This window comes from Poecilia latipinna, unplaced genomic scaffold, assembly GCF_001443285.1.
Source record: "Poecilia latipinna isolate Pla-1442-1.1 unplaced genomic scaffold, P_latipinna-1.0 Scaffold9, whole genome shotgun sequence".
Classification (NCBI taxonomy): Eukaryota; Metazoa; Chordata; class Actinopteri; order Cyprinodontiformes; family Poeciliidae; genus Poecilia; species Poecilia latipinna.
The window spans coordinates 621681-647559 of NW_015112625.1; the positions used below are offsets into that span (position 1 = coordinate 621681).

General features: G+C 40.4%; 1 protein-coding gene across 5 annotated transcripts in view; it reads left to right on the forward strand.

Annotated features, from left to right (window-relative positions):
* ppp1r12a (protein phosphatase 1, regulatory subunit 12A) overlaps positions 1-25879 on the forward strand; it is a 53659-nt gene that overhangs the window by 14766 nt on the left and 13014 nt on the right. For 3 of the 5 annotated variants that reach the window (XM_015028985.1, XM_015028977.1, XM_015028994.1), the window contains exons 2-15: positions 9263-9393; positions 14267-14385; positions 17453-17612; positions 18672-18816; positions 18893-18967; positions 19057-19148; positions 19244-19401; positions 19491-19618; positions 21866-22090; positions 22486-22577; positions 22731-22844; positions 23445-23597; positions 24889-25050; positions 25133-25306. In XM_015028985.1, coding sequence (XP_014884471.1) covers positions 9263-9393; positions 14267-14385; positions 17453-17612; positions 18672-18816; positions 18893-18967; positions 19057-19148; positions 19244-19401; positions 19491-19618; positions 21866-22090; positions 22486-22577; positions 22731-22844; positions 23445-23597; positions 24889-25050; positions 25133-25306 — 1928 coding nt within the window. The remainder of the gene's footprint in view (positions 1-9262; positions 9394-14266; positions 14386-17452; positions 17613-18671; positions 18817-18892; positions 18968-19056; positions 19149-19243; positions 19402-19490; positions 19619-21865; positions 22091-22485; positions 22578-22730; positions 22845-23444; positions 23598-24888; positions 25051-25132; positions 25307-25879) is intronic. The other 2 variants (XM_015029002.1, XM_015029009.1) reach the window with 1 other exon arrangement.

The following is a 25879-nucleotide window of genomic DNA, read 5'->3' on the forward strand; positions in this document are numbered from 1 at the left end:
CACATTAAGGGGAAAACCCCGTGTGCCCTTTTTGTTGGGGGGAAGTCTTTTTTTTTTTTTTTTTTTTTTTTTTCACTCTTTAAAACAGCTGCATCTTTTGCCAGAAAAAGGAGACACACAGGAAGCGCACAATTTAACAGAACATTTCTTCCATCTCTTTTGAACTGTTGGTCATTGCTACACCTGCTAGATTTTAAAACCCAGGACTAGAAATGAATGTGGATTTTACTCATGTCAAACTGTGGGTGTTTTTTTTTTTTTATATATATCTTTATTGCAACTCCATCTGCATGTCGTCGTAAGACATATTGATAATTTGGATCATAATAAAGCTCAAATGTTTACCGCAAGTTGGGAGGGAGGAAACTTTGAATGCATTGTATGATTGCAGTTTGTTCAGACAAAGACCTGTTTCCATACTTTCTAGAGCATAAATGTGAGGTCACTGGGGTCAATCATGCTGTGAAGTTAACAGACTATAAAATGAATAATTAATGTCCCAAAGCACTCAGGCTGCTGTACAGCACACTAAAAATTCAACAGCATGCAATCTGTATAAATTATGATCTCTATGTAGGGCAGACGTGTTTTATAGTTCGTCAGTTATGTTCCTTATATTGTCGTGATCAAACTCTGTAGTTTATAATTCTGTAAAGAGACTGTCAAATTAATTTTCTCTAAACATTTTAGCAAAGTTAAATATGCATTTAGCAAGAGGGAAAGCAAAATTATGCGCTTTTGTTTTCGGCGTTTGAAACTTGAGATGTATTACTTGCTGCTCATCTGCCTCACGAAGGTGGTCATGGTAGGAGGGATCTGTGTTGGAGATTTTAGGCCAGAGAGGAACAGGAAGTCGCTGTTTATTTTTCTCATTTCCTCTTTGAGGCTCTGCTTGTGAGCCTGCTTCTCCATTCCCTCAGCTTTAATCACTGACAGCAGCAGAACATGGACACTCGTATTGGTTCACACATCTGTCTGCGCTCCCCACCAAACCATAGTGCAGCTTCATCACTTTATTTATTTATTTATTTTTTGATTGGGAACAAATTTATCACATTGTCCACTTTACTTGGCATCAATATTTATGCAAATGATTAATGAAGGGGAATTATCAGATTGCTTTTTTTTAACAGAACAGTAACTATTTCTGCTGCTTCAAATAATTATTTTTACAAATATGTTGGAAACATTTTTTTTAGCATAGACGTAAGCAAAAATACAGGAAAAGCAAGTTTCGTTCAATAAATTTGCCTCTGTTTTCAAACAGCTGAATTAAATGTTTCTTTTCTCAGCTAAGTAACTGACATTGTGCAGCAACAGGTAGGGGAAGGGCAATACCGGGTTCCCCAGTGACTTTTTCTAGGATGTAAAATTATTTTTTTTTTTCCGTTTTTTAAAGCTGTACCACATAAAAACCTTGCTATGTCTTTTTTTTTTTTTTACAAACATCCAGCCCATGCCTAAGAGAAACTGACCACCCTTGTTTACATTTTTCCTTACTGCTACATTCTTTCTTGAATTAGTTGTGGTTCTGTAACATTATAAAGATCTGTAGTAATCCTTGCTGATGATCACTTGGAGCCCTGTGAGGCCAGCTCAGGCGTCCATGCCATCTATTTAACCTGCTGGGTTTTGATCTTGTTGGCATGAGGAGCGACGTAATGCCAGGGAAGGTTGTTGTGGTCTGGCTCCGTCAGTGAGTCTCCATCCCGTCTGCTGCTGCAGAAGCCGCCGCACAAGGGCTCTGTTAGTGAATATGTCAACAGAAGTTGTATCTGTGTGACTATTTGACCCCTCAACCTTGGCTGTGCTGTTCTCTCTCTCTTTCTCTCTCTCTCTCTCTCGCCTTTCGACCCCTCACATGGAAACATAGTTGGCTCTGAAGCAGGGGTTTTGTTTGAGCCGCTGAGCGAAAGCCAAAATGAAATGTACAGTTAAAATTTTTTTGGCCCCCCCCCCCCCCAAACGGGGCGTTTTTTTTTTTTTTTTTTTTTTCCATGGGAATCCCAGTGCCATATATGGTTGTCCTCGGTAGCAGCAGCAGTTGGAGTGCTGAAGGCGAAGGCTGCAAGTGTGTGTGTGTGCGCGTGTTTGTAGTTTGGCTCCATCTCCAAACAGAGCTCATCTAGTTAAGGGACCCAGCTGGTTGCCTTGCAGCGCCTTCCCTCCCTCCCCCCTTGTACCCTGTGGCCTCCCAAATCCTGCCAATTGCACAGGAGCTGCGAGTTCTTTGTCTCAGGAGTCAATGCACTCACGCTTACAGATGTAGGCTTCACCACATCACCAATAAAACCTTCGCACTCTGATCACAGGAGGCCCAGTAATCCATATTTGTGTGCTTTTATTGCGTTTTCATTGGAAAAGTGCTTGGCTCACCTTGATGGCGCACAGAAATATGCAAACGCAGAGACATAATGTAGTCATACTTGCATGCAGGCTGTAAGAAGGAATTCCTTTTGTGGAAGTGACTGTGCGCCTCTGAGCCAATGACGTAGGCCGGGAGGCGGGGCCAGAGCACCGAGGCCTGAAGCCTCAAGGCTAGGAGTATTACTTATCTGGGAATGTCTACACTGGTATGCTAGTCCAGCTCCTCGCTTCTGACTGACTAGGTAGCTTTGGGGAAAGCAGTATTACTACTGCAGGGAGTGGAGGAGACTAATCTCTAATTTCTTTCTTTTTTTTTTTAACAGAAAGGTGACATTTCAAAAATAGGGATGCTGGATTAATTGCATTAAATTTATATATCCTCTTCCTCCTTTCTGACATGTTTATATGCACATGAAGCTCATGTGAATGATTATTTCCTCTAAACTTTTCAGTCATAAATACATTATCACAGCAGTTAGGGTTGAGTATTGACTTTTATAACCCTGAGTAAGAAATGCTGTTTACGCGATGCCATTCCACCCAAATGTCCTGCCAAATGTATAGCATGCTGAAGATCTTAAAACAGAAAGGCAAGAATTATTCATAGGTCTGCAGAAATAATAAAATATTCATTATTCGAATTAAAATAAGGTTATTTAAAACTTTCATTTATTATTTAGGTTTTGATCCATAGAATAAACCACTAACTGAAGTGATTGGTAAAAGTGTCAGTGTGTGAATGGAGGTAAATCTGCAGAATGTTTTCTCCCATCTCATTAAAACCACAGGAATAGAGTTGCATTGAATTTCTAAGTGTTAAAATGGCAGCTTATATAAATCTGCCAGACTGTAACTTTCCATTGTATAAAATGGTATTGATAATCATTAATCGCTAAACAATATAATTTCTCTAACCAAATGTATCACTTAGTTTTATATCATGTTTTTAAAGATGGTACAAATGTGTTGCGGTTGTGTTAGAACTTTAATTCCAACTGAAGTTTATCACAACTCTTGAGAAGAAGACTCTGACCTTCTGTTAAAAATTCTCCCACAGCTTCCCCTTGCATCCAGTATTTTTGTAACTATTCTTTCTGTTTAATTTATTAAATGTAACACAATAACTTGACATGCACCAATAGGAATTTTGTGTTTAAGTTCTGAATCCCAATTTTTCTAAAGCTTTGACCTGCTGGTAGACATTTTATCATGAGCCTTTTTAGGACATTCAGATTTTTATGAGAGTAATATTTTGACAGTATGGCTAGCATTTCTACAACATGAGTCTTATTTCTGAAGTTAGGAAGCTCTAGGATATAAAAGTTGAAAGCTCCTCATATCTTTTAAGTCCTGCTCTCTCACAACCTGGGTGAACCACTGGCATATTTTAGAAAACTGTTTCCTCTTTATATATAGCTTCTTCTTTGACGACGCACAGCTTTATGTGTCTTCAAACTTCATTTTTAGATCCCTCGCTCATACTGAAATGGGAAGTAAGCATTACCCATCAACGCTTGCTAGCTGGTACTGCTTACCAGCTGCTTTCAGTGAAGGCAAAAGGTTCCTGACTCTTATCTCTTATCAGGGCAGGTCGTGCTGTAGATCATCCGATCCAGACACGAGCCAATTTCTCAGTGAACCTTTAGCAACCAATCCACCTAGACTTTATTTGGATGTAGATATTCCCAATGGATACTTTTTTTCCTCCCTAGTCAAGTCATTTTTTAGTATCCATATGTGCTCTGTTATCGGTGTTGTATAATGCTGATATGCAGTAAACCTTATCTTTGTTGTGTAATGCCAGTTATTAATGTCTCCTCTATAGTAATGACAGTGATTCTGCCATTACTACAGGCAGTGGCTGCTGCTGCTGTAAAGGGAGAGGAAGAAGCTCCCACAAACCGCTATCTCTGTGAGCTTTGAGCTGAACATCTGAGGAAGCAGCTAGAGGAAGTCAAGGATGGGAGGGGTCTTCAAGTGTCTCCTTCATGTTAAATTTGGACTTCTGTTCACAAAGTCCTCCTAGATAATAAACCCAAAATAGCAATACCTGTCCCCTTTCTAAATGAGATCTGTTGTTTTGCTTTGTGGAGGGATTTTTATTTTTTCCTGCAAAGTCGCAAAAGCTTCTTAGGGATTCTTGGCATTTACATCCTCTCACGTTTATTAGAAGGGAAATACTTAAGGTTAGCAAGATGCTCTCCATTTAACATTGGTCTGCTGTTTATTTCTCTGGGGTTTGCTTAAAGAAATGCATTGTGGGCTTTCCATGGAGCCCTGCTGTGTTTTAAAATGAGATTTTCTCTGTTTATTTACATTTCTAATGTAGTCAAACAAAACCTGAACCCATGCCCTCTCTTTGTGTTTTTCTTTGTGTGGCTCTGCTGTAGGGCCAAACAACCACCCATTTGTCTGTTTGGTGCCCAGTGGAGTGACGCTGTCCATTTTGTTTTATGGCTCTAGTGGACGGCACCACTTCAATCCCATCTTATTAATTTAGGATTATACAACTCCTTATGTACCTTCTGCATTCACCTGGTTCTGATCCACTACAAGATAATCCCATGGCTGTGTCCGACATCAGTCAGATGGGAGAGCTTTTCACTGATTAAGTATTAAAAATATGTGCATATCTCTGTGTAGATCAATGTTTGGTCTGGACATTCAGGCCTCCAATAGGACAAGTTTACAGAAAGTATGGTTGTAGCAAACCTGGGTTATTTCAATAAAACCATAGCAAAATGGTAATAACTTGCATTTAAAAACACTTGCATATATTAAAATGCAGGATATTTTTAAAGTGCAGTTAAAAAACAAATGTGTTGAAACCTATCTGCATGTTTATTTGCACATTTTCCCAAAATTTTAACTAAATTACTTTATAATTGCATTTCTGACTTTATTTTGCTGCTGCATTGATAACCACCCTGTGTGCACCCTAATGGATTAGCAGGGCTGTTTTCAGAGGCTGGTCACCCAGCCCACATTAAACTGTATCGACCAATTAAATGGAGCTTCCTGTGTCCATTGATTTGGCGTAGTGCTTCATTTTATTTTTGCTGTTGCATCAACTTCCCAGAAGTGTCAGCTTCCATTATGCACAGGGTTTTTTATCAGCTCTAGCGGCGGGAACGCAGCTTGTTTGTCTCACTAAGTGACAACATCAATTACGGTGCATTTAATGCTTGGGGGTTTCAGCTATTTCTCCTTTTTTTTTTTTTAATAAAGGATCAATAAATAGATCCAATATAAACAGAACAGAGTAGTACGACTAATTATTTCATTTACAGTCAGGAGAAAACGTTTTTCTCCAGCTGTGTGGCTCAGCACTGCCCCCTCACTGCTCATCAGCTGGCTGAGTAGAGGCTATTACACTTTTACATGGCATTTAAGAAAATTCATCAACTATAAATGATGATTTTAAACTCTGTTTAAAAGCTATTCTTCCTGCTTTCTCTTGTGCACACTGGTATGTTTGAAGCTGGCTTGCCTTCTCGCCGCCTCCTCTCTGAATGACACCACCCAAACAGGTTTAAAGCAATTACGTATGTAGGAAGAGGACTTGCGTCACATTTGATGTATGCAGGCTTAGCACACGTCTTTATGTCAGTGGCTGAGTTGATTGGCTAATGAGTTTCCCCGAGTGAATTCAATTAATTACCTGGATACCCTTTTGTTTAGTGTGTAATGACTGTCTGCTGCTAGGTATCAAATGTTTGATTAAGTCTGTTCAGTATGCAGAAACGTGTGCTGCCTCCTACATGTAGGAGAATTTTCACATCGCAGGCTTTTAGATGTGATGTTTGAAAACGTTCCCTTCAGGCTACGACACCAAACTTTATTGTCGACCACAAAACACGACAGCCATTAAGGAATTAGTATGGTAGCTGCCTGGAGCGGCCCTCACAGGAAGGCCTCTGACGCGTTTAAGGGACATTCGCCATCATCAACGCCATAGATATTATCTGCATAGATAATCCCCCTTATATTCTAAAATACAAACTGAAACGCATTATGACAAGTTGAAGGGAACAAGCTGAGGCTTCTGTGATTTTCTCTGCTTTGGGTAGTTGTTTTTGGAAATGTAAAAGTGAAAACTCAGACGGTACTAATGGGTGATGTAACCCATTTACTATGCAGAGAATTAATGTTTTTATTTTTTATTTTCCTTTTCCGTTTTGGCTGCTGTTGAACACTCTGTGTCTCAACAGGCTACCTGTCTTTGTTCCAAATCAAATTACTTTAGAGAAAGCACACGCATAACACATAGCACAGGAATAATACTCATGGGAGTGTAAAAAGGTATCTGCCCTTTTGTTTTTGTTTTTTTGTTTTTTCCTGTAGTAACACTTAAGTGTTTCAGATGATCAAATGTTATTATCAGGCTTAATATCGACAAACCAGTTTTCAAATGAGGATTACATTTTAGAGTTAAAAGCTAACCAAACCACCTTGCGGGGATAATCACCCACCCACCATGCTCAGATGGTGGGTGGGTGAGAGATAACTGCTGTTTTTTTGAAAGAGAAGTACCGGTAATCTATTTTTTTCCCTCTTTAGTTGGTTTTCATCGAGTTTCAGTGACATCTGTGTGGAAAGTCTTACAAAGCTTTGGAGAATGCATGGAAAAGTGTTGACTCTTTCCAGGCGTGCCTTGCTAACTAGCAAAATTACCCAAGGAGCAGATTGACGACTCTGTGGTCCAAAAGGAACACAGAGCAACATCTAAAGCACTCCTCACATGCCTTAGCAAGAACGGTTCAAGAATGAGAATCCTTCCCGTTTTAAAGACCAAAACCACTCCAGACCTGACCCACGTTTGTCATGTGGGAAAATATTTTGCCGACTTATGAGTCAAAAGTGGAACTTTTTGGCAGGTGTCTATTGCTACGCCTGGTGTAAAGCCAACTCAGCTTTTCAGAAAAAGACCTTAATGCTGACTTTTAATGATACTGGTGGTAGTTTAATGGGACTTTTCTTCCTTCAATTACTGAACAATTTGCTGCTCTTTACCAGAAACCATGAAGAAAAATATCTGATCAACACTTCTCTTTACAGAGTTTGGATATTTTTGGATATTCTCATCTGGAATCAATAAAGACCACCAGGGTTTGTTGTTTTTATAGTTGTAGAATTGTAACAGTACAATGTGCAGTGAATTGGAGGTGTTGCCTCTATTTCGAAGGCTACTTCAACTTTTATTAATTAATCATCACTTTCTGTTTTATAACAAAGAAAAACCTGCTTAAAATCCAAAACGTACCATCTGTGAAAACCCCCCTGAGCCTCTTTTAGGAACCGATCGCCTACGTACAGCCTGACCACAGAAATGAATCTCAATTATAATATCATGCACATCAAACACAAATACACAGTTACTGTCAGATAAGCGCAGCGAGGCTTTTAATGCTTCAGCGCGGGAGAGTGCTCCCAAAACGATCCAAATTTGGACAAGGATTCCACTCGGATAGTAGTGTGCCCTGAACAGGAGGCCGGCATGCGTTCATGTGTGTCTGTTTCTCCTGTGGACGCTTATGTTGTCATAGCAACCCGAGAAGAGAGGCACATGGTCCAGAGCGCAGCCAAGGGGTCATGGGTTGGAGGCGTTTGTTTATTTTTTTTCTTTTGTATTTTTTTTTTATTATTGTTTATTACTGTTCTTAAAAGTAAAGCACAGCAAACTGTATCTTTGACATTAAGATATATTAATTGAAAGGGATTTCTTTATACAAAATAAAAATTTCACTGGTCTTTTCTGATATTGGAACTTTCCACCAGTACAGAAACCATGCATTGTTTTTATTTTTTTTTTTAAAACTAAATTGCGCACAACATAACACCGTTTGTATGTATATTTTTTCAAACCAGTATAAAATCACCATACTTTTTCCATTCAGCATTTCATAACCCTTACCAGTTAATGAAAAGTACGTCAGAATCTCAGACCTGCTCACTCTTTGTGCAAATTCTTAGTCATCATAGAGATTGTCTCGAAACGCCTCCATCATGATTTAAATCGTTCTTAAATTAGAGCTTCCACACTTGCTACTTTTTTTAGTTCTCGTGGGCATCACTTGTGTTGTCGCTGTCAGCTTGGTTTGTGCGGCAGCTTGGGTTGTGGGTGGTGTTGGTTAGGACACGGTTCGAACGGCTCTACTGTCTAATTTGAGATGGTTTTCATAGATTTCATTTTCATTCAAAGGAGACATTTGCGCGTTTTGCTTCCAGGGGTGACGAAGCGGTTTACGTGCAGCTTTTAATTGAATGAATGGAGCCGTTTTGGCAGAGATTTTAATTAATTTTTCTTTTTTTTTTTTTCTTTTCAGATTACTTAAACAGTCTGTTTCTCCACATGAAAAACATCTGCTGGGCGATGTATGTTATCATGTCCATAAGATCCAATAAATAATCAGGCAAATTTTCAAATTATACTAATTAAAATTTGTTGGAGCCAATACCTTAATAAAAAGTGCAATAATTCAGCAAATGAATGAGTTGGTAATATTTATATTTGAATTGATAATTATAAAACTTAATTTTTAGAACTTATCTGGGTGAAACTACCTGAATTTCTGGGACAAAAGGTTTGGCTCTCATTTATAGCTGACCTATTCCACTTTTCCCCTTCTCTTCATAAATTATCAGTATATAAACACAACACGTCAACAGCTATATCAGCCAGCGTAGCGTTACACTCTGCGGTATTTCAAGCACCCCTGCTATGTGCAGGCATTTTGGTAAAGCTCCAGCTGCCTAAATTCCTCAACAGTTCTGGACACACAGAGCAATCCATCAGCAGGACTCAAATGCTCTTTCCCACTGACATAAACTCACGTCGAAGTGTGTGTGTGTGGGGAGAGGTTTGTGGTCTCATTCTGCTCCCCTTTTCTTTTAGGCTTGCATAGATGACAACATTGACATGGTGACATTCCTGGTGGAACACGGAGCCAGCGTCAACCAGCCCGACAACGAGGGCTGGATCCCCCTCCATGCTGCAGCTTCCTGTGGATACCTCGACATAGCAGAGTAAGGATCTTTTTTTTTTTCTTTCTTTCTTGGAAACATTATCAGATTTGAGTTCTGCTTACTCATCCTTTACATCCTGTCTTGTTTTTACACTGAATGCTGCACTCTTTAATCTAAAGATCAAACAAAAATGGATGACTGCTTTGACCCATGAGTTCAGTTTGAGCCTGACTATTTCACCATTTTCTTTGCCGTTTTGTCTGAGTTTCCTTAACACTACGAAAACACACAGAACAAAACGGCTAAGATATTTTTCAATGCTATTCTACCACATCAGTGCTGATGCTAACAAAATCTAACAAAACAGTGTTATAACTACCTTTTATTGGTAAATTCTTTGTATTACACTTCTTGACTATTAGGAATAGAACATGTATTTTTTTTTATTAACAATTGAGCTGCGGACACAAATAGGCAAGCAGCTGACCTTTTCTGACCATCTTCACATACCATTAAGCTGTCAGTGTCTTTGGCTTTCTTTTATTTTGTTTCTCTTCTGCCCGTTTTTCTGATCAAAATGGCATAACAGCAAAATAAAAGGCTGAAGTTTATATATTTATATGGATCTGCCACCACTGGCAGCTTCTAGCTGCAAAGCTGTGTGCTGTGCTGCTCTCAGTAGTGAAGGAAAACCAGAGACAGTCCACAGTAGAGGGAAAGAAAGGTACCTAAGAAAGGTTAAGTCAAATGCATTTTCGGTTCATGCCTGTGAAAACAACTTGAACATTAACGCTTCTTGCATTTGAATGACGGTAACGTAGTGAATGTGGTTTGGACTTCATGTTTCAGATGCATTTGGTACAGCACAACACGGCTTAATGTCGGGTATTTTTTCTATTGACTCACTTCTGGTTGCATTTTCAGATGAGAATGTTAAAACATTTTCAGAGAAAGATGTTGATATGGTGTTAGATGGAGAGATTAAGGTTGGACAGTTGGACAAATTTATCGACCATCAGCGGCCCCTCACCTGGTCGTACTTTTAAAAGCAATTTTTCTTTTTTGTAGGGTTTTTATTTCTCCCTAATAGTTACTTTCTAAATTAATAACAGTGCTTGATTGAAGCCAAAAGACACAGCTCATGGAAAAAATAACTAATGCATTTAATAGTGCATACAAACTCCTTCCAGCTGCAAACAAAGCTTTTGTTTTCCCCAGAGACCCTTCAAAAGCAGCGGCAATTTATTTATTCACTTATAACAAAGGCATTCGTTTAGATAATAATTTATTGTGACACAATTCCCTCACGTTCTCAGGAATTTAGAAATGATAGTGATTTGTACCGTGACGTGTAATATTTAAATATAAAGTTCCTTCTGTGATATTGGTGATTGAAACAAATCTAACACTTAATAGATATTATGCTACTCAACATTAATGGGCTTCCTCAGACTGATTTCCAATACAACAGGCCGAAAAAACTGTTTTCATCCAGAGTTGCGTAGAATTTCCATAGAGATTATGTGTTAGTGTTGGGTTGTCAGAGTTCAGGGCTTTTTTAATTGAGGTTCTTAAAGCTGAAGCTAACGGCTAACCAATACGAAAGCAGACTTCTGCCATCTTCTGTCATTTGCTCCAGAATGTCACTGTGCAGTTATTTGCACAGGAAATGGAAGTAAATGGTGTGATACCATTGATTTTGTCAAACAGTCCAAAAATAGAACATGTGAAGCATTTCAAGCGAGACCCTCACATGGAAGTAAGGTGGTGTTAAACTCATTTCTTCACTTTGTGTAGAATATTTGTGTTTTTCACTTTGTTTCCTATTTGTTTCTGGTGTAAATAATTGTCTCATGTGTAAATTACTGAATAATGCAAACAGGGCTCTTTAAAGATTAATCAAATAGTATGACTATGACTTTAAACTGGAGTTGTTTTAAAGTCTGCTTTGGTCGCCTCCTTTGGCTAGCTGTTAGCTTTAGCCTCTAGGTCCAATAATCCTGAGTATATTTTAAATCTAGGCTCCAACAGTAATTTGTTGTGATTAAAATAACAGTTTATAACCTTTTCAAGAAAACATTTCAAAATTCTAAACCATCACTTCTAGGCCCAAACTGTGAAACTCATGTGCTTTTTGACCTTGAAGTACTCACTCATGATTGAAGTTTGAATCCTGACGTTCTCACACTACGTAAGATTGCTCTTCAAAGAATGAAGCGATGTTCCCTGTGTCGGTGAGGGTTGATTGACTTGTTGCCAGCTGAAACAAAATAACCACCTCAGTAATTTTCCAACAGGAGTTTCTTTCATCTTTACTAGGTTAAATTTAGGGGGTGACTCCTTTTTTAGCTGGGCTTTGCGGTTCAGATGTGTTTTAGCATTGTAGAGTATTTTCAGCCACCTGCTAATTTTGTATTAATTTGAAAATATTTCAGGCCACAAAATCGGGAACACTCGGGTTATGGAAACTAAAGCAGCACCACCATCACTTCTGCAAAGACGATGCTTTAAATCAGTCAACTCTAGTTAAAAAAAAAAAAAACAACCATTACCTGATCCAGAGTTATGGTTGGTGCTCCTTCAGTTTCAAAGCGGTGCCTGTTTTGCTTAATCTAGAAATACTCCCTGTGGTTAATGGTTCTTTGTAATGTTCTTCTTTGTCCTACAAAACTCAAATTTTCTGGACTTTGTGGCGAAAACACAAGAACTTACTTTGGAAAAAGTCCAATCTCGTCAAACAGCCCCATAGAAAATATCTAACATTGCTGCCAGTCATAAAGAATGCAGCGAAAGTTTAAACTATCTACAGTTCTGACTGTAGAATACTTCTTTGAATTAACAGATAAAATGGAAATGTATGCTCAACGTTGAATATTTCAAACAATTGTTAGCAACAAAACAAATGGCTAATCCCACTATTTAACGCAGAATTTATCTTATGAGACGGGGAACGGCGAACGTCTGTCAGCCAGCAGTGAACGTCAACGGGTTGTTTTAAAGCCTCTGCATTCTCGCTTCCAGTAACCTTCCTATAGCTATTTGTTAAACTCCCCTTCAATATTTACCAGTTCTGGTGTCTTGACATAAAAACCCTTGTTTTTGTTGTTGTTGTTGAATTCTAAGAGATTAGGGTCGCTCTCTACACCTAGAGCTGCACTCTAGTGTTTCTTGCCCTTTTTGTATTTGTCAGCTAAGAAGATGGCTCATGTTGGCATAAACCAACACACAGATGTTATCTGGAGATATTTAAATGGGCTGAAGGGGCTAAAGGAGCTCAGTAGTACTCATTGTTCAGCATAGTGGGAGTGTTCTTTGACCTGCTTTACTAGGGTTACATTTCAGAAGTCTAGCTCCGGGCTGATATGTTTTTTCCAAAAACTGCATCTGGCAGGGGAGAAGCAAACATACGGTATTGAATAACATATTGAAAAATTCTGCTTCGTTTTGGTCTAAAAACGGTCAGTTCTGAGTGGATCCTCAGGAACACACCAGCAAGAGGCAGCGTAACAGAAAACAAGAAGTCATTTGTTTAACATTTTCGGGGAAAATGTCAAGTGGCTGTGCCGATATGGGTGACTAATGGAGACATCATGTCACAGAGGGAGAAACTACAACCTGACGTAGGCTGGAAGCTCTCAGTAGGTCCATTTAAATCCCAGCATCCTCTTTTACAATCGCTGTAGTCAATGAACAGAGCCAGATCTGTTTGGCTCCGTTCTCACCAAGGTCAACCTAATGCAGGCTTTGGGTACGAAACTCGGTGAGACTGCAGACCACAAAACCACAGAACCTATTGAGCCAACCTTGGGGGGGGGGAAAGGAACAGAACGTCCAATCAAAAAGGTTGAAAATTTGACGTAATTGTTCTTGGTCAGTTTCTATTTGTGTGAAATTCAAGAGTGTTTGAAGTGGGTTGTTGGTCTAATGAGAAAGGCCTGAGTGTGACCACCGCTTTAATTGGAGGCAGCTGAACTAGAGAGGCTTAATGGTTTAAATGTCTTCAGTTGCTGCAGGAAAGAAGGCCTTGAAATTAAAATGACATTTGCTTCATCTGACTTCATCTTTTTATGCTTTATTTTTTAAAGCCGCTGCGCTTTCTTCATAGCCTTAGGAGACCCAGAGAAACAAATGCAATTAAATCAAGATTTTGGCTAATAAATATTAGAGCCGCACAATGTATTGGACTGGACTAGTCATCCCAATGTCAATGCATGCACTACGGAGACGGCAAATTACTGCAGTGGTTTAAGGTGCTATGTGCTGAAACTATGCCAAATTCATAATTGGGAGTTTTAATGGATCGCCACCATATTTGATGCCCACACCTGTTAAGATCTGAGTGACCAGGCAGACCAGAATCCAACATTCAGTGGTGAAGATAATAAAATGATTGAAATGTTTCCATTTTGTTACTTTCTACTCCCATTTCTTACCTCCGTGTGAATCCTTTCGTACCTTTCTTGAACCATTTTGTGTCACTTTATTATTCTTTGCAATTATGGAAATGCATGTAATGTTTGGATGTTTATGTAGTTTCCATTGATTATGGTTCATGCTTGGTACCAAACTTGTTTTCTTTCTTTGGCAGATAGATTTCTAAACATTCATAATCTAACATTGTCATCTTATTGGCTCATTATGTAACCCTGTTACAGAATAAAATGTCATGCATTACTCCTGTGTACTTGTATGAATGCTCCTTTAGCACAGTTATGATTATTTAACTGCATTGATTGATTACAATTTCTTTAAGTGTTATATCTACCTGACCTGTAAAACAATACGCACCAGTGAGCTCCACCACCGGCATTGGAACTAAAAGCAAAAATCATCAGGTTCCTTCCTATCTACCAGTTTCCTCAGAGGTTTTAGGAGCTAACGATTCCCTTCACATTGTTTTGAGGAATGAAATTGCTGAAATTCTCCCCTGCAGGTATCTGATCAGCCAAGGTGCTAATGTTGGAGTTGTGAACAGTGAGGGGGAGACGCCTCTGGACATCGCTGAGGAGGAGCCAATGGAGGAACTTCTACAAAACGAGATTAACCGACAAGGTACAGTATGTCGTCCATCCCCCAACTCCCTGTGGGATGAGCCAAAACTTCTCATTACTCAGTTTAGAAAAATGTGCTGTTGGCAAGTATCTTGATCATTTGGTAAAGTATGACTAACTACATTTGACTGTATTGTAATGGGGTTATTGGACTGTGTGTGAATGGATCTGAATCTTACCGTATGATTGGATTGCATCAAAACAATTTGAATTGAAGTTAATAAATGCCTTCATGACATTCTTTGTTAATGGCGCCATTTCGAAACACAGAACTGAATCTAAAAGAAAATATGAACGTATAAATATTTGGAACCAACTTTATTACATAATGTCTAGAATCAAATGATGCACTTAAATTTTAATGGCATCCTGAAGGAGCCTCTTGGTATTTCATGCATGCAAGTCTGTGTTTTGAAATATGAACTAAAGAGTCGGTGCGTCAGCCACCTGCTGCTTTCCTGGCTCCCTAATATAACTAACTCGTTATAGAAAAGTCATCCATCTGTGTCATTCACCGTCATGTGATGATTCAAAGTGAAAAGTTGAGTTTTTACTATTTCTGTTCGGGACACTCCTTCATGGAGAGCAGCTGTCCGCCAGCGTGTCACCCGGCTCCTGTCCACAGGGGGCGCTCATCAGTTTGTATTGTACAAAAAGACCTGGTTCATTGTCTGAGGCATCAACTGTGTTGGATAAATCAATTTGTTTGTTTACGGTCAACAAGTCGCATTGCATGTGCATACATTTCCACCTCAACAGATCTATATGTGATACTTAAAGCATCTTTATTTGCCTTAAGTATTGGATCACCCTCAGCCGAATCCCCCATTATTAAATAATTCTAAATTGTTTGCAATGTCCAGATCTCGGCGAGCAAAATCCAAGTTTTGTTTGTCAAAACAAAAACAGGATTGCTCTTTTCTTTTCTTTTCTTTTTTCATGCTAGAGGTAGTAGGCAGCATTATGCAACTAGCTGTTGTGTAACACTTCCCTGCGTTTGTGGTTTGATTTTTCTGTTTTCAGATGGACACCACAGAGTTAAACTTGTTAGCAAGGGGCCAACAGAATCGCTCAGCTTAGAAAACTTGTCCTCGATTCTGTAGAGGGAACTCCCAAAGCTCCATCTTCAAATTGAAATCTGGAGATTAATGCTGCAGTGGCATCGTTTTCATGTCATCATCAAATATTTCAGTATTTCACTGCGATCTGTGTCATCTCACGTCAGACTCGTTTCTCTCACTTAAGGAAAATCAGCTTTGGAGTGCCAAGTTTTCCACTTAGCTCTTGCTCTGTTGCTGCTTAGAGGCCATTAGGCTCCATGCTTTTTATAGACTGTGTTGTCTGCTTCAGTAGAGATCAAAGGATGCTGGCTGACCCGGTCAGCCCTGGTTCTCTACATTAGGTAAAATGATGTGCATCAGTTTGCTGTCATGCTCTGGTGAATTGCATTGAATGCAGTGCCTTGCATAGACATTTTTGAACTTTTCCATGTTATCATGTTGGGGTAATCTCTACTGCTTTTAGTAAGAGTTTGTTGTAGACATTCAAAACTTTGCAGTGATAGAAAAATGATGCCTGGTTTTATCTTTTTTTTGTGGGATAGCAGTCTGTTTTCTGTCTCCAAGGTGATGCTTTGTACAGCAATTCATTTTAAATGGGTCTCTAACCATGTGGTTGCACCCAGAGCAGAGGTCAGTGACCTTTAGTTCAGATAAACAAAATCTGTTTAGAGAAACAAATGACCTTAACAGAACCTACTATATAATTTGTTTCTATTAAATTAAAGGGTAACTACTTTAAGTCTGATCATTTATTTTTAAATGTCAAAATACATAATTTGCAACAAAGACAAAAAATTGCTTAGTAGTTATTATTGCACTGCTGTTGTAATTTTATACAGAAATGTTTTGCATATGTTACTTTAAAACACCTATGAATAGTTGCCAAAGCTGATTTAAAAATAAATAAATACTTTACATCTTAAAACTTTGCCTAATGCTTTAGCATTTGTAGCCAAAGTTATTGAGATCAACAGTGGAGTCTTAAATGCAACATGTGGCTCTTGAGCTTCAGGTTGCAGAATAGCTCAATCTCAGACGAGACCATTTATGTCACTAATTGTTTTTGTTGAATTATAAAACATTGATATTTTGTAAAGTTGAGAAAATATGAATGCAGTCAAACTCCGAACCAGTGGAAAGTAAAATAAGATGGCACGACTCTAACTTTCCTCCTTCTACTTTCTTTAAAATGTCGGTTTTTCCTCAACCGAGCATTTGCCAACCCGAGCATGCAGTCGCAGGCTTTCCTTTTTTAGCTTTTGATCAGAATGGAGCAAAAAAGCTTTATGATGAGCTTAAGCTTGGCTCTGACCCCAGAACACTTCTTGGGTCTTTGTTTATGTAATGCAGTTGAGGCTCCGCTGGAAAATCAGTGCAACACGCAGCAGTGAGTTTTCAGGCCATGTTTCAGCCAGGTGTCACACTAAGTCGGGGCTGTTTTCACCGCTTCCTTGTATGGATTGTATAACACTGACATACTGACCCACTTAACCAGCTAAGCAGCGTCTGTGTTTGCAACTATTGTGTTGTTTAATTTACTGGATATTGGCACAAACTGTTCCCCCAAAGCATAACAAAGTACTCAACAAAACCCTTGTATTCGGAGGTGGCGCTATAATTATCTACGGTCTGGTTTTCCTCTTCCAGAGCCTGAAATACAGCATATAACACAAAGACTTGGCTGAAGTTAATTACAGTGATGCCTACGGTTGAAACTGTGGCTTGTTTTGTGGCTGATTATGTGGTGTGTGTGTGTGTGTGTGTGTGTGCGCGCGCGTTTGTAGAAGTTCGACTGACATCACCTGACAAACTGTAAATGAAGCCAGGTGAGACATCTTTCTGGCATGCTTGCCAATCAACCAGATGCAATCAAATGTGTGGAAATGTTGATAAAGGTGCCAAGAGTTATTCTACTATTTCCACTTTGGGAATATATCTGGCGAGGCAGCAGCTTTCTCCTCCGAATGCAGGTAGTCTTTACGGTTTCATTTGTCTTCATTCCTCCAGGGTTGGACATAGAGGCAGCCCGAAAAGAGGAGGAGCGCATCATGCTGAGAGATGCTCGGCAATGGCTGAACAGCGGCCAGATTCAAGACACCCGGCACGCCAAGTCGGGAGGAACGGCGCTCCATGTAGCCGCCGCCAAAGGATACGTGGAGGTTTTAAAGTAAGCATCGCTGCATGTAGCAACCTGCAGCACGACGCTGGTTCACCGGGTGCATTCAGAGGAGCACAAGGGGACGAAGTTGGGTTATGACAGCGGTCGTAACACAAGATTTCCCAGCGTAGTTGCGTCTTATCATTTTGCTTTGTTTTGACATGGTTTCTGTGGGTTGTTAGTACACTTTGCGCCGCGTGAGCATCGGAGCGGCAGCAACTCGTTCCTCGGCTCCGGGATGACGGCCAGAACGCCGCTGCCTGTGGTTCTTCGAGGTCCTGTGTGACACTGAGCTGTCGGTTTGCTCTTCATCCAGCTTTAGCAGTACAATTGAAATAAAACACACAATTTGCAAAGTTTAAAAAGGACGTTTTCACAGAGTTCCTCGCAAAACAGTTATATCTCTTAAACTTGGTCACGTGTTCTTATAACAACCACAAATGTCAATGTTTTAGGGTATTTTATGTGATAGACAAACCCAAATTTGTTTCTTGCATTTATATTTAACCCCTTTTTACTCCAAATAAAGGTCTGGAAATGCCAGAGAGGTCGGGGATAAAGTTGTGGAGAAGCTTAAATCAGGATTAGGATAAAAACGCATTCAACACTGCAAAAACTCAAAATCTTACCAAGTATTTTTTGCTCTAGTTTCAGGTGCAAATATCTCGGAGCTTTTGAAATAAGACAAAATTAACTTAAAAATAACTTGAATAACCTATAGAAACTTGTATTCTGGCAGGTTTTCCTACTTATAAGAAGATGTTTTTCCAAAATTTTAAGGAAAATAATCTACCAGTGAAACTAGTTCATTTTTATTCATATTAAATAATTATTGACTTGTATCTTGCATAAAAGTTGCTTAATAGTTTTACAGTGAAGATCAATTACAGTGCAGTCCCGGTGCGTCACAAACGATTCTACTTAAATATTTTGCTGCATGTGATCATGAACTACTTTTCCAAAGCAGAGATTTTTGTTAATCTGACTCGAGGTTGTGTCGTTCTTGGCAGCTGCTTAAAGTATCAGTTATCAACATTCACTAATTCACACACTCTTTCTGTCGCCCAGGCTTTTAATCCAAGCAGGTTATGACATAAATATTAAGGACTATGATGGCTGGACGCCTCTCCACGCAGCGGCGCACTGGGGCAAAGAGGAGGCGTGTAGAATACTCGTGGAGAATCTGTGCAACATGGAGCTCGTTAATAAAATGGTGGGTATTGGAAGCTTGTTGTTACTCGCGCAGTGTTTCTGCAGCACTTGACTTATTTTTACCTCTTTCCCTTCAGGGCCAGACTGCTTTTGATGTAGCTGATGAAGATGTTCTGGGATATTTAGAAGAGCTACAAAAGAAACAAAACCTGGTGAGTCACTGACTGGATACTTCGTTCAAGCTTAATGAGTTTGGATGAGCTTCTGAGACCGATTGTCATTCTTCTTGTCTTTATTCCAGCTGATGAGGGAGAAGAAGGACGCGAAGAAGTCTCCTTTGATTGAGGTGACAACCACAGGAGACAACAACCAATCACTGAAACCACTCAAAAGGTAGAGGCGGGGGGTGTAACATGAGGGGGGAAAAAATAAATCTGTGCAAATATTTACATGAAAGGATCACATTTCTGCTCTAATTTCCGCTTCAGCAAAGAAACGCTGCTTCTGGAGCCTGAAAAGACCGCGCCGCGCATCGAGACCTTAGAACCGGAGAAGGTGGACGAAGAGGAAGAGGGGAAGAAGGACGAATCGAGCTGCTCGAGTGAGGAGGAGGAGGAGGAAGATTCAGAGTCTGAAACTGAAGCAGGTGATGTTCGCAAAAAGAAAAACGTGAATTAAGAGATTTTGCTGAATATTTGTCATTATGACGTAGCTAAAAATGTTCTTTATTACAAGACAAGAGCAAGCCTCCGGCAGCGGTGACCAGCAGCACGACGACGACAACGACCCCGGCCGCCGTCAGCACGTCGTCTCCGACGAGTCCAGCAAATCAGGTGACGACGCCCACTTCACCAGTTAAGAAGGTAAAACCTCTCGGCTGAATTTCTTATTAAAACAGTTTAGTCTTTGAGATTTCGTTGAATAAACCCTTTTAAGGAAGTCCAGAGTTGCAGCTCAGGCATGATCCAACGGTCATCCTGCTGGTTTAAGGGGGTGATTTCTTTTTCAAGGCACTGTATGTGAATGCAGGTGGGCAGGATTGAACATAGTGCTGATATTAATTCACTCTATAACTGAAATCAGTTAAATAAGTTTTTTTTTTGTTTTTTTGTTTTTCTTTCTTTGGCTCTTAAACAAAAAGGAATTCCCATTCAGAATTACTTCTTGGAAAATTTGGATCTATAAAAGCTCCAGATTTCAGCTGTAGATTTTATTTTCCTTGGTCAATTGTGTTGTTGCCACTTTTGGATCTGCTGCCCTCTGCTGGCAAAAAGACTCAACTCCTCCTCTAGCATTACTGAGCATGGCAAAATGTAAGCTGCTGTGGCTGCTTGTGTGACTAAGGGAAAGCAACTGAACTGTCTTGGATGGCCAGACGCTGCTGACTGAATCAAAAGCTGTGTGGAAAAGTTAAATCGACACAGGAAGTGTTGAACTCAGTCACTGAGTTTAACTCATCCTGTCTGCTTCAGTAGTTCTGCTTCTTAAACGTCCAGACTTTATTTAAAGCCTGGTTCTTACACGCCACACCTGATTGACAATTGAGCATTTTTCGTACCGATCCACTGCAATTATTTCACCTGATCGGCACCATTAGTTCGGCGACTCGGCTTTGAAGTCCTCACGCACAAAGTGTGTCTCTTTTGCTTCTGCTTCTGTCTTATTTTCTTTTTCAACCTTTCTGTCTTCCTCCCTGTCCGTCCCGTTTTATCATCCTCGGCTCTTGCCGCGGTCGCCTTTTAGTTTGATTACATTACACCTCTCATGCCTTTGGCGGAGCCAGGCTGTCCTGCATTGTGGCGTCAAGGTTTGCGCAAAACTGGCATTTCTCTTGTGCCCAAAAAACCCATGGTGAGGCATTGGTGTGCACCAGAGTTGTTGTCTCATCCTACATGCACTTGTGCACTCTCACAAAGCACTAAAGTCTCCCCTAACTCCCCACCTGTTCCATGTGATGTAGGATTTTTCCACTTGCTGGGGTTGGCCTGTTAAAGAATTTTGCGCAGCAGTAAGTTGTGATGTCTTCAGGGGACGGCAGCTTTTGACCTGCAGATGCCACATCATCAATCACTTACAGCTTTCCATTATGTTTTCACTAACAAATGAAGTAAATATTTGTACAATTGTGTAAAAACTAAAATTTTTAATTCCCCGCAGAATTCTTTTGACCTATATTTAACCATGGCTTCTACCCTAGTGGAAAAATCCAACAAGTGATTGAACTTCCTTTTCACTCATCAACATTACATGGTGCTTTTTTCCCACTTGTAATCAACAAATGCACTGCTAATATTTTTTTAAGTTGTGTTTGTGTGTTTCCTGTGTTTTAAACTGCTTTCATCCTCTGACAGAGGTTAAAATAGTATGGAATCAAAGTTTTCTTTGCTAAAACCTTAGATCGAAGCCAAATCGTAAAGCTGATGGGAAGATCTTTTTTCTTCTTGGGGTTTTATCCTTAAAAACATAAAGTATAAAGTGTTTTGCATAAGTAATTGTTCCCCTTCAGCTTTTCACATTTTGTCACATTACTATGACAAACTAAAGACTTTTATATATTATGACCGAGAAAGTTGCATATAAATGTGAAAAAAGAAACATGATGATTCAAGGTGGGTTTTCTTGTTTAATTACCCCCAAAAATAAAGTGTGTATTCAGTTGATTTACACTGAAAAGTGTGAATAAAATTCAGTGTAATCGGTGATGGCAGCATCATGCTACATGAGTTAGCATGGCTAGGGAAACTGACTGGAGCTGATGGTCAATTCAAAGCCATCCTTGGGTAGAGGTTCCCTTTCTAACCTAATGACTTAGATGAAAGCATGTCCATATGTTAAAATGGCCCAGTCAAAGTAAAGAGCTGTCTTAGGTTGCTCTCTGTGCAGTCAGATTTGTGTTGGTCTGACACAATAAAATACATTATGCTTGTATGTAACCTGACAAAATGGGAAGAGGTGCAAGGAGATAAATACACTTATAAATTAATCAGCAAGCGTTTGACGTGATCCCCCTTTGTTGCTTACTAAAACTACTAAGAATATAGCTGTAGTCATGAACATAAATGTGTATTTCAGTGTTATCTAAGCTGCTGCGTCACCCTTTCGTTCTCCAGGTCGTTCAGCCTGCCGGAAAGGTCTCAACCAAAGTGGAGGAGGACAGGAAGGACGAGTCTCCGGCTTCGTGGCGTCTGGGTTTGAGGAAGACGGGCAGCTACGGCGCGCTCTCTGAGATCACAGCCACAAAGGAAGCTCAGAGGGAAAAGGACACTACAGGCGTGATGCGTTCAGCCTCCAGCCCTCGCCTCACCTCATCCCTGGACAACAAAGAAAAAGAAAAGGTCGGGAGCAACAAGTTAGACGATTAGTTTTTTCAGTCCAGCGTTCCATTTCTACTGCGAGCAGAAAATACTTTCATACTCATTTTGTCAGACGCATAATTTTGTGGTTGTGTAATCCAGCCTTTACCATTCCTCGCAAAAGTATCGGTACACACCAACTTTCTGGAATGGCTTTTATTTTAATTTTATCCCATAAATAGACCACATTTTGTGAAGGTTGTGTCTCCTAACAAGTGTTAATTAGCCTGGGAGTATCACAGGCTTCTGCCTTTTTCTATTAATGTTTTTTTTTTTAAAAAAAGAAGATCTTTTTACTTACTTTTGTGTGATGTTTAAAACAAGAAATTCTTGTTTTACACTGCTAACAGAATGCTTGTTTGTTTTGATTGCTACAGGAGAAAGACAAAGGAACCCGGCTTGCGTACGTGGCCCCGACCATCCCCAGGAGACTTGCCAGTACTTCAGACATCGACGAGAAGGAAAACAGGTGAAGCCCTGGAGCAGAGTAGCGACTCTGTGCAAAAAAAAAAAAAAACATCACATAATTCAATGCACTAATGCTTTGATTGTAGAAGTCGTAGAAGCAAATGATGAGGTAAAGAAATGGAAGGAAACTTTTAAAGAGCTTGTGGCTCCACAGGGACTCCACAGCTCTGATACGTAGCGGCTCTTACACCCGGCGACGCTGGGACGACGACCTGAAGAACAGCGAAGGAAGCTCCTCCACCAACCGGACCTCCAGCTACCAGCGCAGGTTAGCTCCTGCTAAACCTCCATCCCTCCCCTCAGCGTCTGCTCTCTTCCTTTAGATCTGACCTGCTGCAATCGCCACTAGTTGCTTTTCATAGTCAGATCAGCCGATATGTATGTACATGCTTTTATTTGTAGCCTCTCTACCCCGGCCACAGTGTGTTGCATGACTGTGCCTGTTCTGTCAAGCCACAGTTAAAATGCACCACTTTTTTGTATTTTAACAAGCCCAGCTACTGTTTGTTGCGTCAGATAATTCATATTCCCGTTTGTGACACATGAGCATAGACTAAAGCTGCATTCATAACCCGACGAGTTATGGCTTTAAGCCATCTATTAAAAACGGCTTCAATCTGGAAACTTTTTCTGTCTCCCTACCGAAAATATTATAAGAAAAGATAGCAGAAAGTAAAGTTCTTTTATTCCCAGACGTCATTAAGTTTTGTGTTGCTATGAATGCAGCAGCAGTGTGTCCAAGCTTCATAGACTTAAACATGTTTTGTGTGTTTTATATGTAAATGTTTGTCCGTGTTTGTGTGTGTGTGTGTGTGTGTGTGCACCTCCACCGCTAACTCTCTTGGCCACCTGCGTGCCGACACACTAGCACGTCCCATACGCTAGCGCTGGGGCGGAGCGGCAGCACGCGGGACGTGCCAGCCAAGTCTTCGTCAACCTCCAGCTTGGATCCTAACACCTGTAATACTAAACCCTGGCAGCCACCCTCCTCCCACTACCCGTCCTACAGCATTTACCGCAGGTACACCGCTGCCACCACACCCTGCTGTCCTTTCTGTCCGCCTCTCTGCTCCGCTGGACGTTCTCTGTCTTCCCTCGGTTTATGCGGCAACGTCTCATACTCTTGAGTTGCTTAAGTTCAAGGATTTTTGTTTGTCTAAATACTTTAAATGCAGGAGGAAAAAAAACAAAAACCCTGAACTTCTCAACATCTTGCCTTCAAACTACAATACATTCTGTCAAAAAAATTTGAAATAAATTCCAGATTGTGTGTTTATAACTATTCAGTATAATACCCCTAAATATAAAAGCAATAGTAAAAAAAAAAAAAAAAAAAAAAAAAGGGGGGAAAAAATTTTTAGCGGGAAAACTTATAGGAATTTAAATGATTAGTCAGAGTTGATGGAAAGATGAATGGAACTAAATTAAGGCAATTTTGAGGGAAAAAACCTATTGAAGGCTAGAAAAGGCTTGATTCCAGTTGCAGAATCTCACCTTCCAGCTAAAGTGACAGTTTGATTTAAATCATAGCCTGTGTTAGTATAGTGTGAAGGGTCTATAATAAGACTTGAAAACATCTGTTTTCAAGTCTGAATTACATTATAAACAAAAATGAGCTAAAATTTAATCTGTAGATGTTCAAAACTGATGAGCTCATGCAAGTTGCAGCTGTAAATTTACTCTATGAAGTATTAACTCAGAGGTTTTTATCTCCACTTATAATCTTTTCCTTCCACTTTACAAATACTAACTATTTGGTTTATCACATAAAATCCTACTAAAATACTTTTGACGTTTATAATAATTAAAGACAATGTGGGGGAAAAAAGTGAGGTATGGATATTTTTTTTTACAAAGCACTGTAAATGCATTTTGAAAATAACTGATCTGCAGTCTTCCTCCCTACTGAGTGGAGATTTTTGCTAATCTGAGTCGTCTCAGCCCTCCAAGCACAAACTCTCCTCAGTCTCGGTCTGACCTGTTCTCTCGCTCATAACGTTAAAGAACAAACGGCAATAAAATCCTACCAGCAGTCCTGTAATAAGGACCTCTAAGTAACGCAGATGCGGCCGATGCTGGGTTTTTCCCTTAAGAGGCATCAGCTGCTCTGACTTTATGTGCAGGTTTCACTGTGACTCGGTTTGTTTCCTGGTGAATCGGTGAACACCCTAAACTCATCAGATTTATGTGGCGTATCGGCTTCAATCTACCCTCGGCAAAGGAGCAGGACAGAGATGACGCACGGGGGGATAAAAGAGCGGGTGGGAAAAAAAGCAGATCGGTTCACTTATGTAACATCTGTGTCCCTTCAGCGGCTCTTTCGGCAGAAGACACGAGGACCTGAGCTCCTCCACCACCTCCTCCACAACCACCACCACCTCCTCGTCTGTTACCTCGCCCACTGGCCACCGCGGCCTCCTCTCCAGCCTGGGGTCCTCTTCCACCCGAACCGGCTCCACCAGTCTAACCAGCAGGTAAACTTCTTCCACCTGTGGTCATTCTGAGCTTACAGAGACAAACTATTCGGTCTTGGTAAAATGCTCGCTGTGGTAACAGGTACTGGTCAGAGGAGAGTGCAGAGAGGGAAAAGGAGAAGGAAAAGGATTCAGCTGCTGTTATCCCCACTATAAACACTGGCTCTACCACAACCACCACGTCTACCACTACCACCACCGCCATATCCACCACTACCGCCCTCACTGGCATCGGCACCGGCCCGGAACGACGCAGGTAAAACTCACTTCACTTTAAATCCTCCTCTGCAGCTCGGTTGTTCTGAAAAATGTGTCTAAAATGGCTCAACCAGGAAGTGTTTTCACAGCAATCTAGATGCTTGTAGTTTAAGAATCTTCCTCTGTGTAGTTTCCTTTTCCACACACGCTGAGGGAGAGAGTCTGCTTTAGCAGAGTGGCTCGCTGAAACGAGCCACCTGTCTGTGTGGGAGCAGGTCCGCAGTCTGGACCGCTCCAGCTGCTTCCCCATATAAGGACGGTGGGCTGAAGGCCGAGGGTCATTGGTATCGCTGTGTGGCCAACAGGAGCACGCTGCCAACCGCAACGCTTTGTTGTTTCCGTTTGTTCTTTTGCAGATGAGTTTGAGTTTTAAACTGGGAATTGTTGCTTGTTTTTTTGTTTTTTTTCCTCCCTCCATTCTGATTTTTTTTGTCATGTGTCTAATTGTTGGTGATATGGACTTGGAATTTAATCTCAGTAGTAAGTCATACAACTGAAGGTAACATAGTTACTTGCAGGGGCGGATCTAGAAAAATATTTATGGGGTGGCAAGAGGGTGGCAGGGACTTTT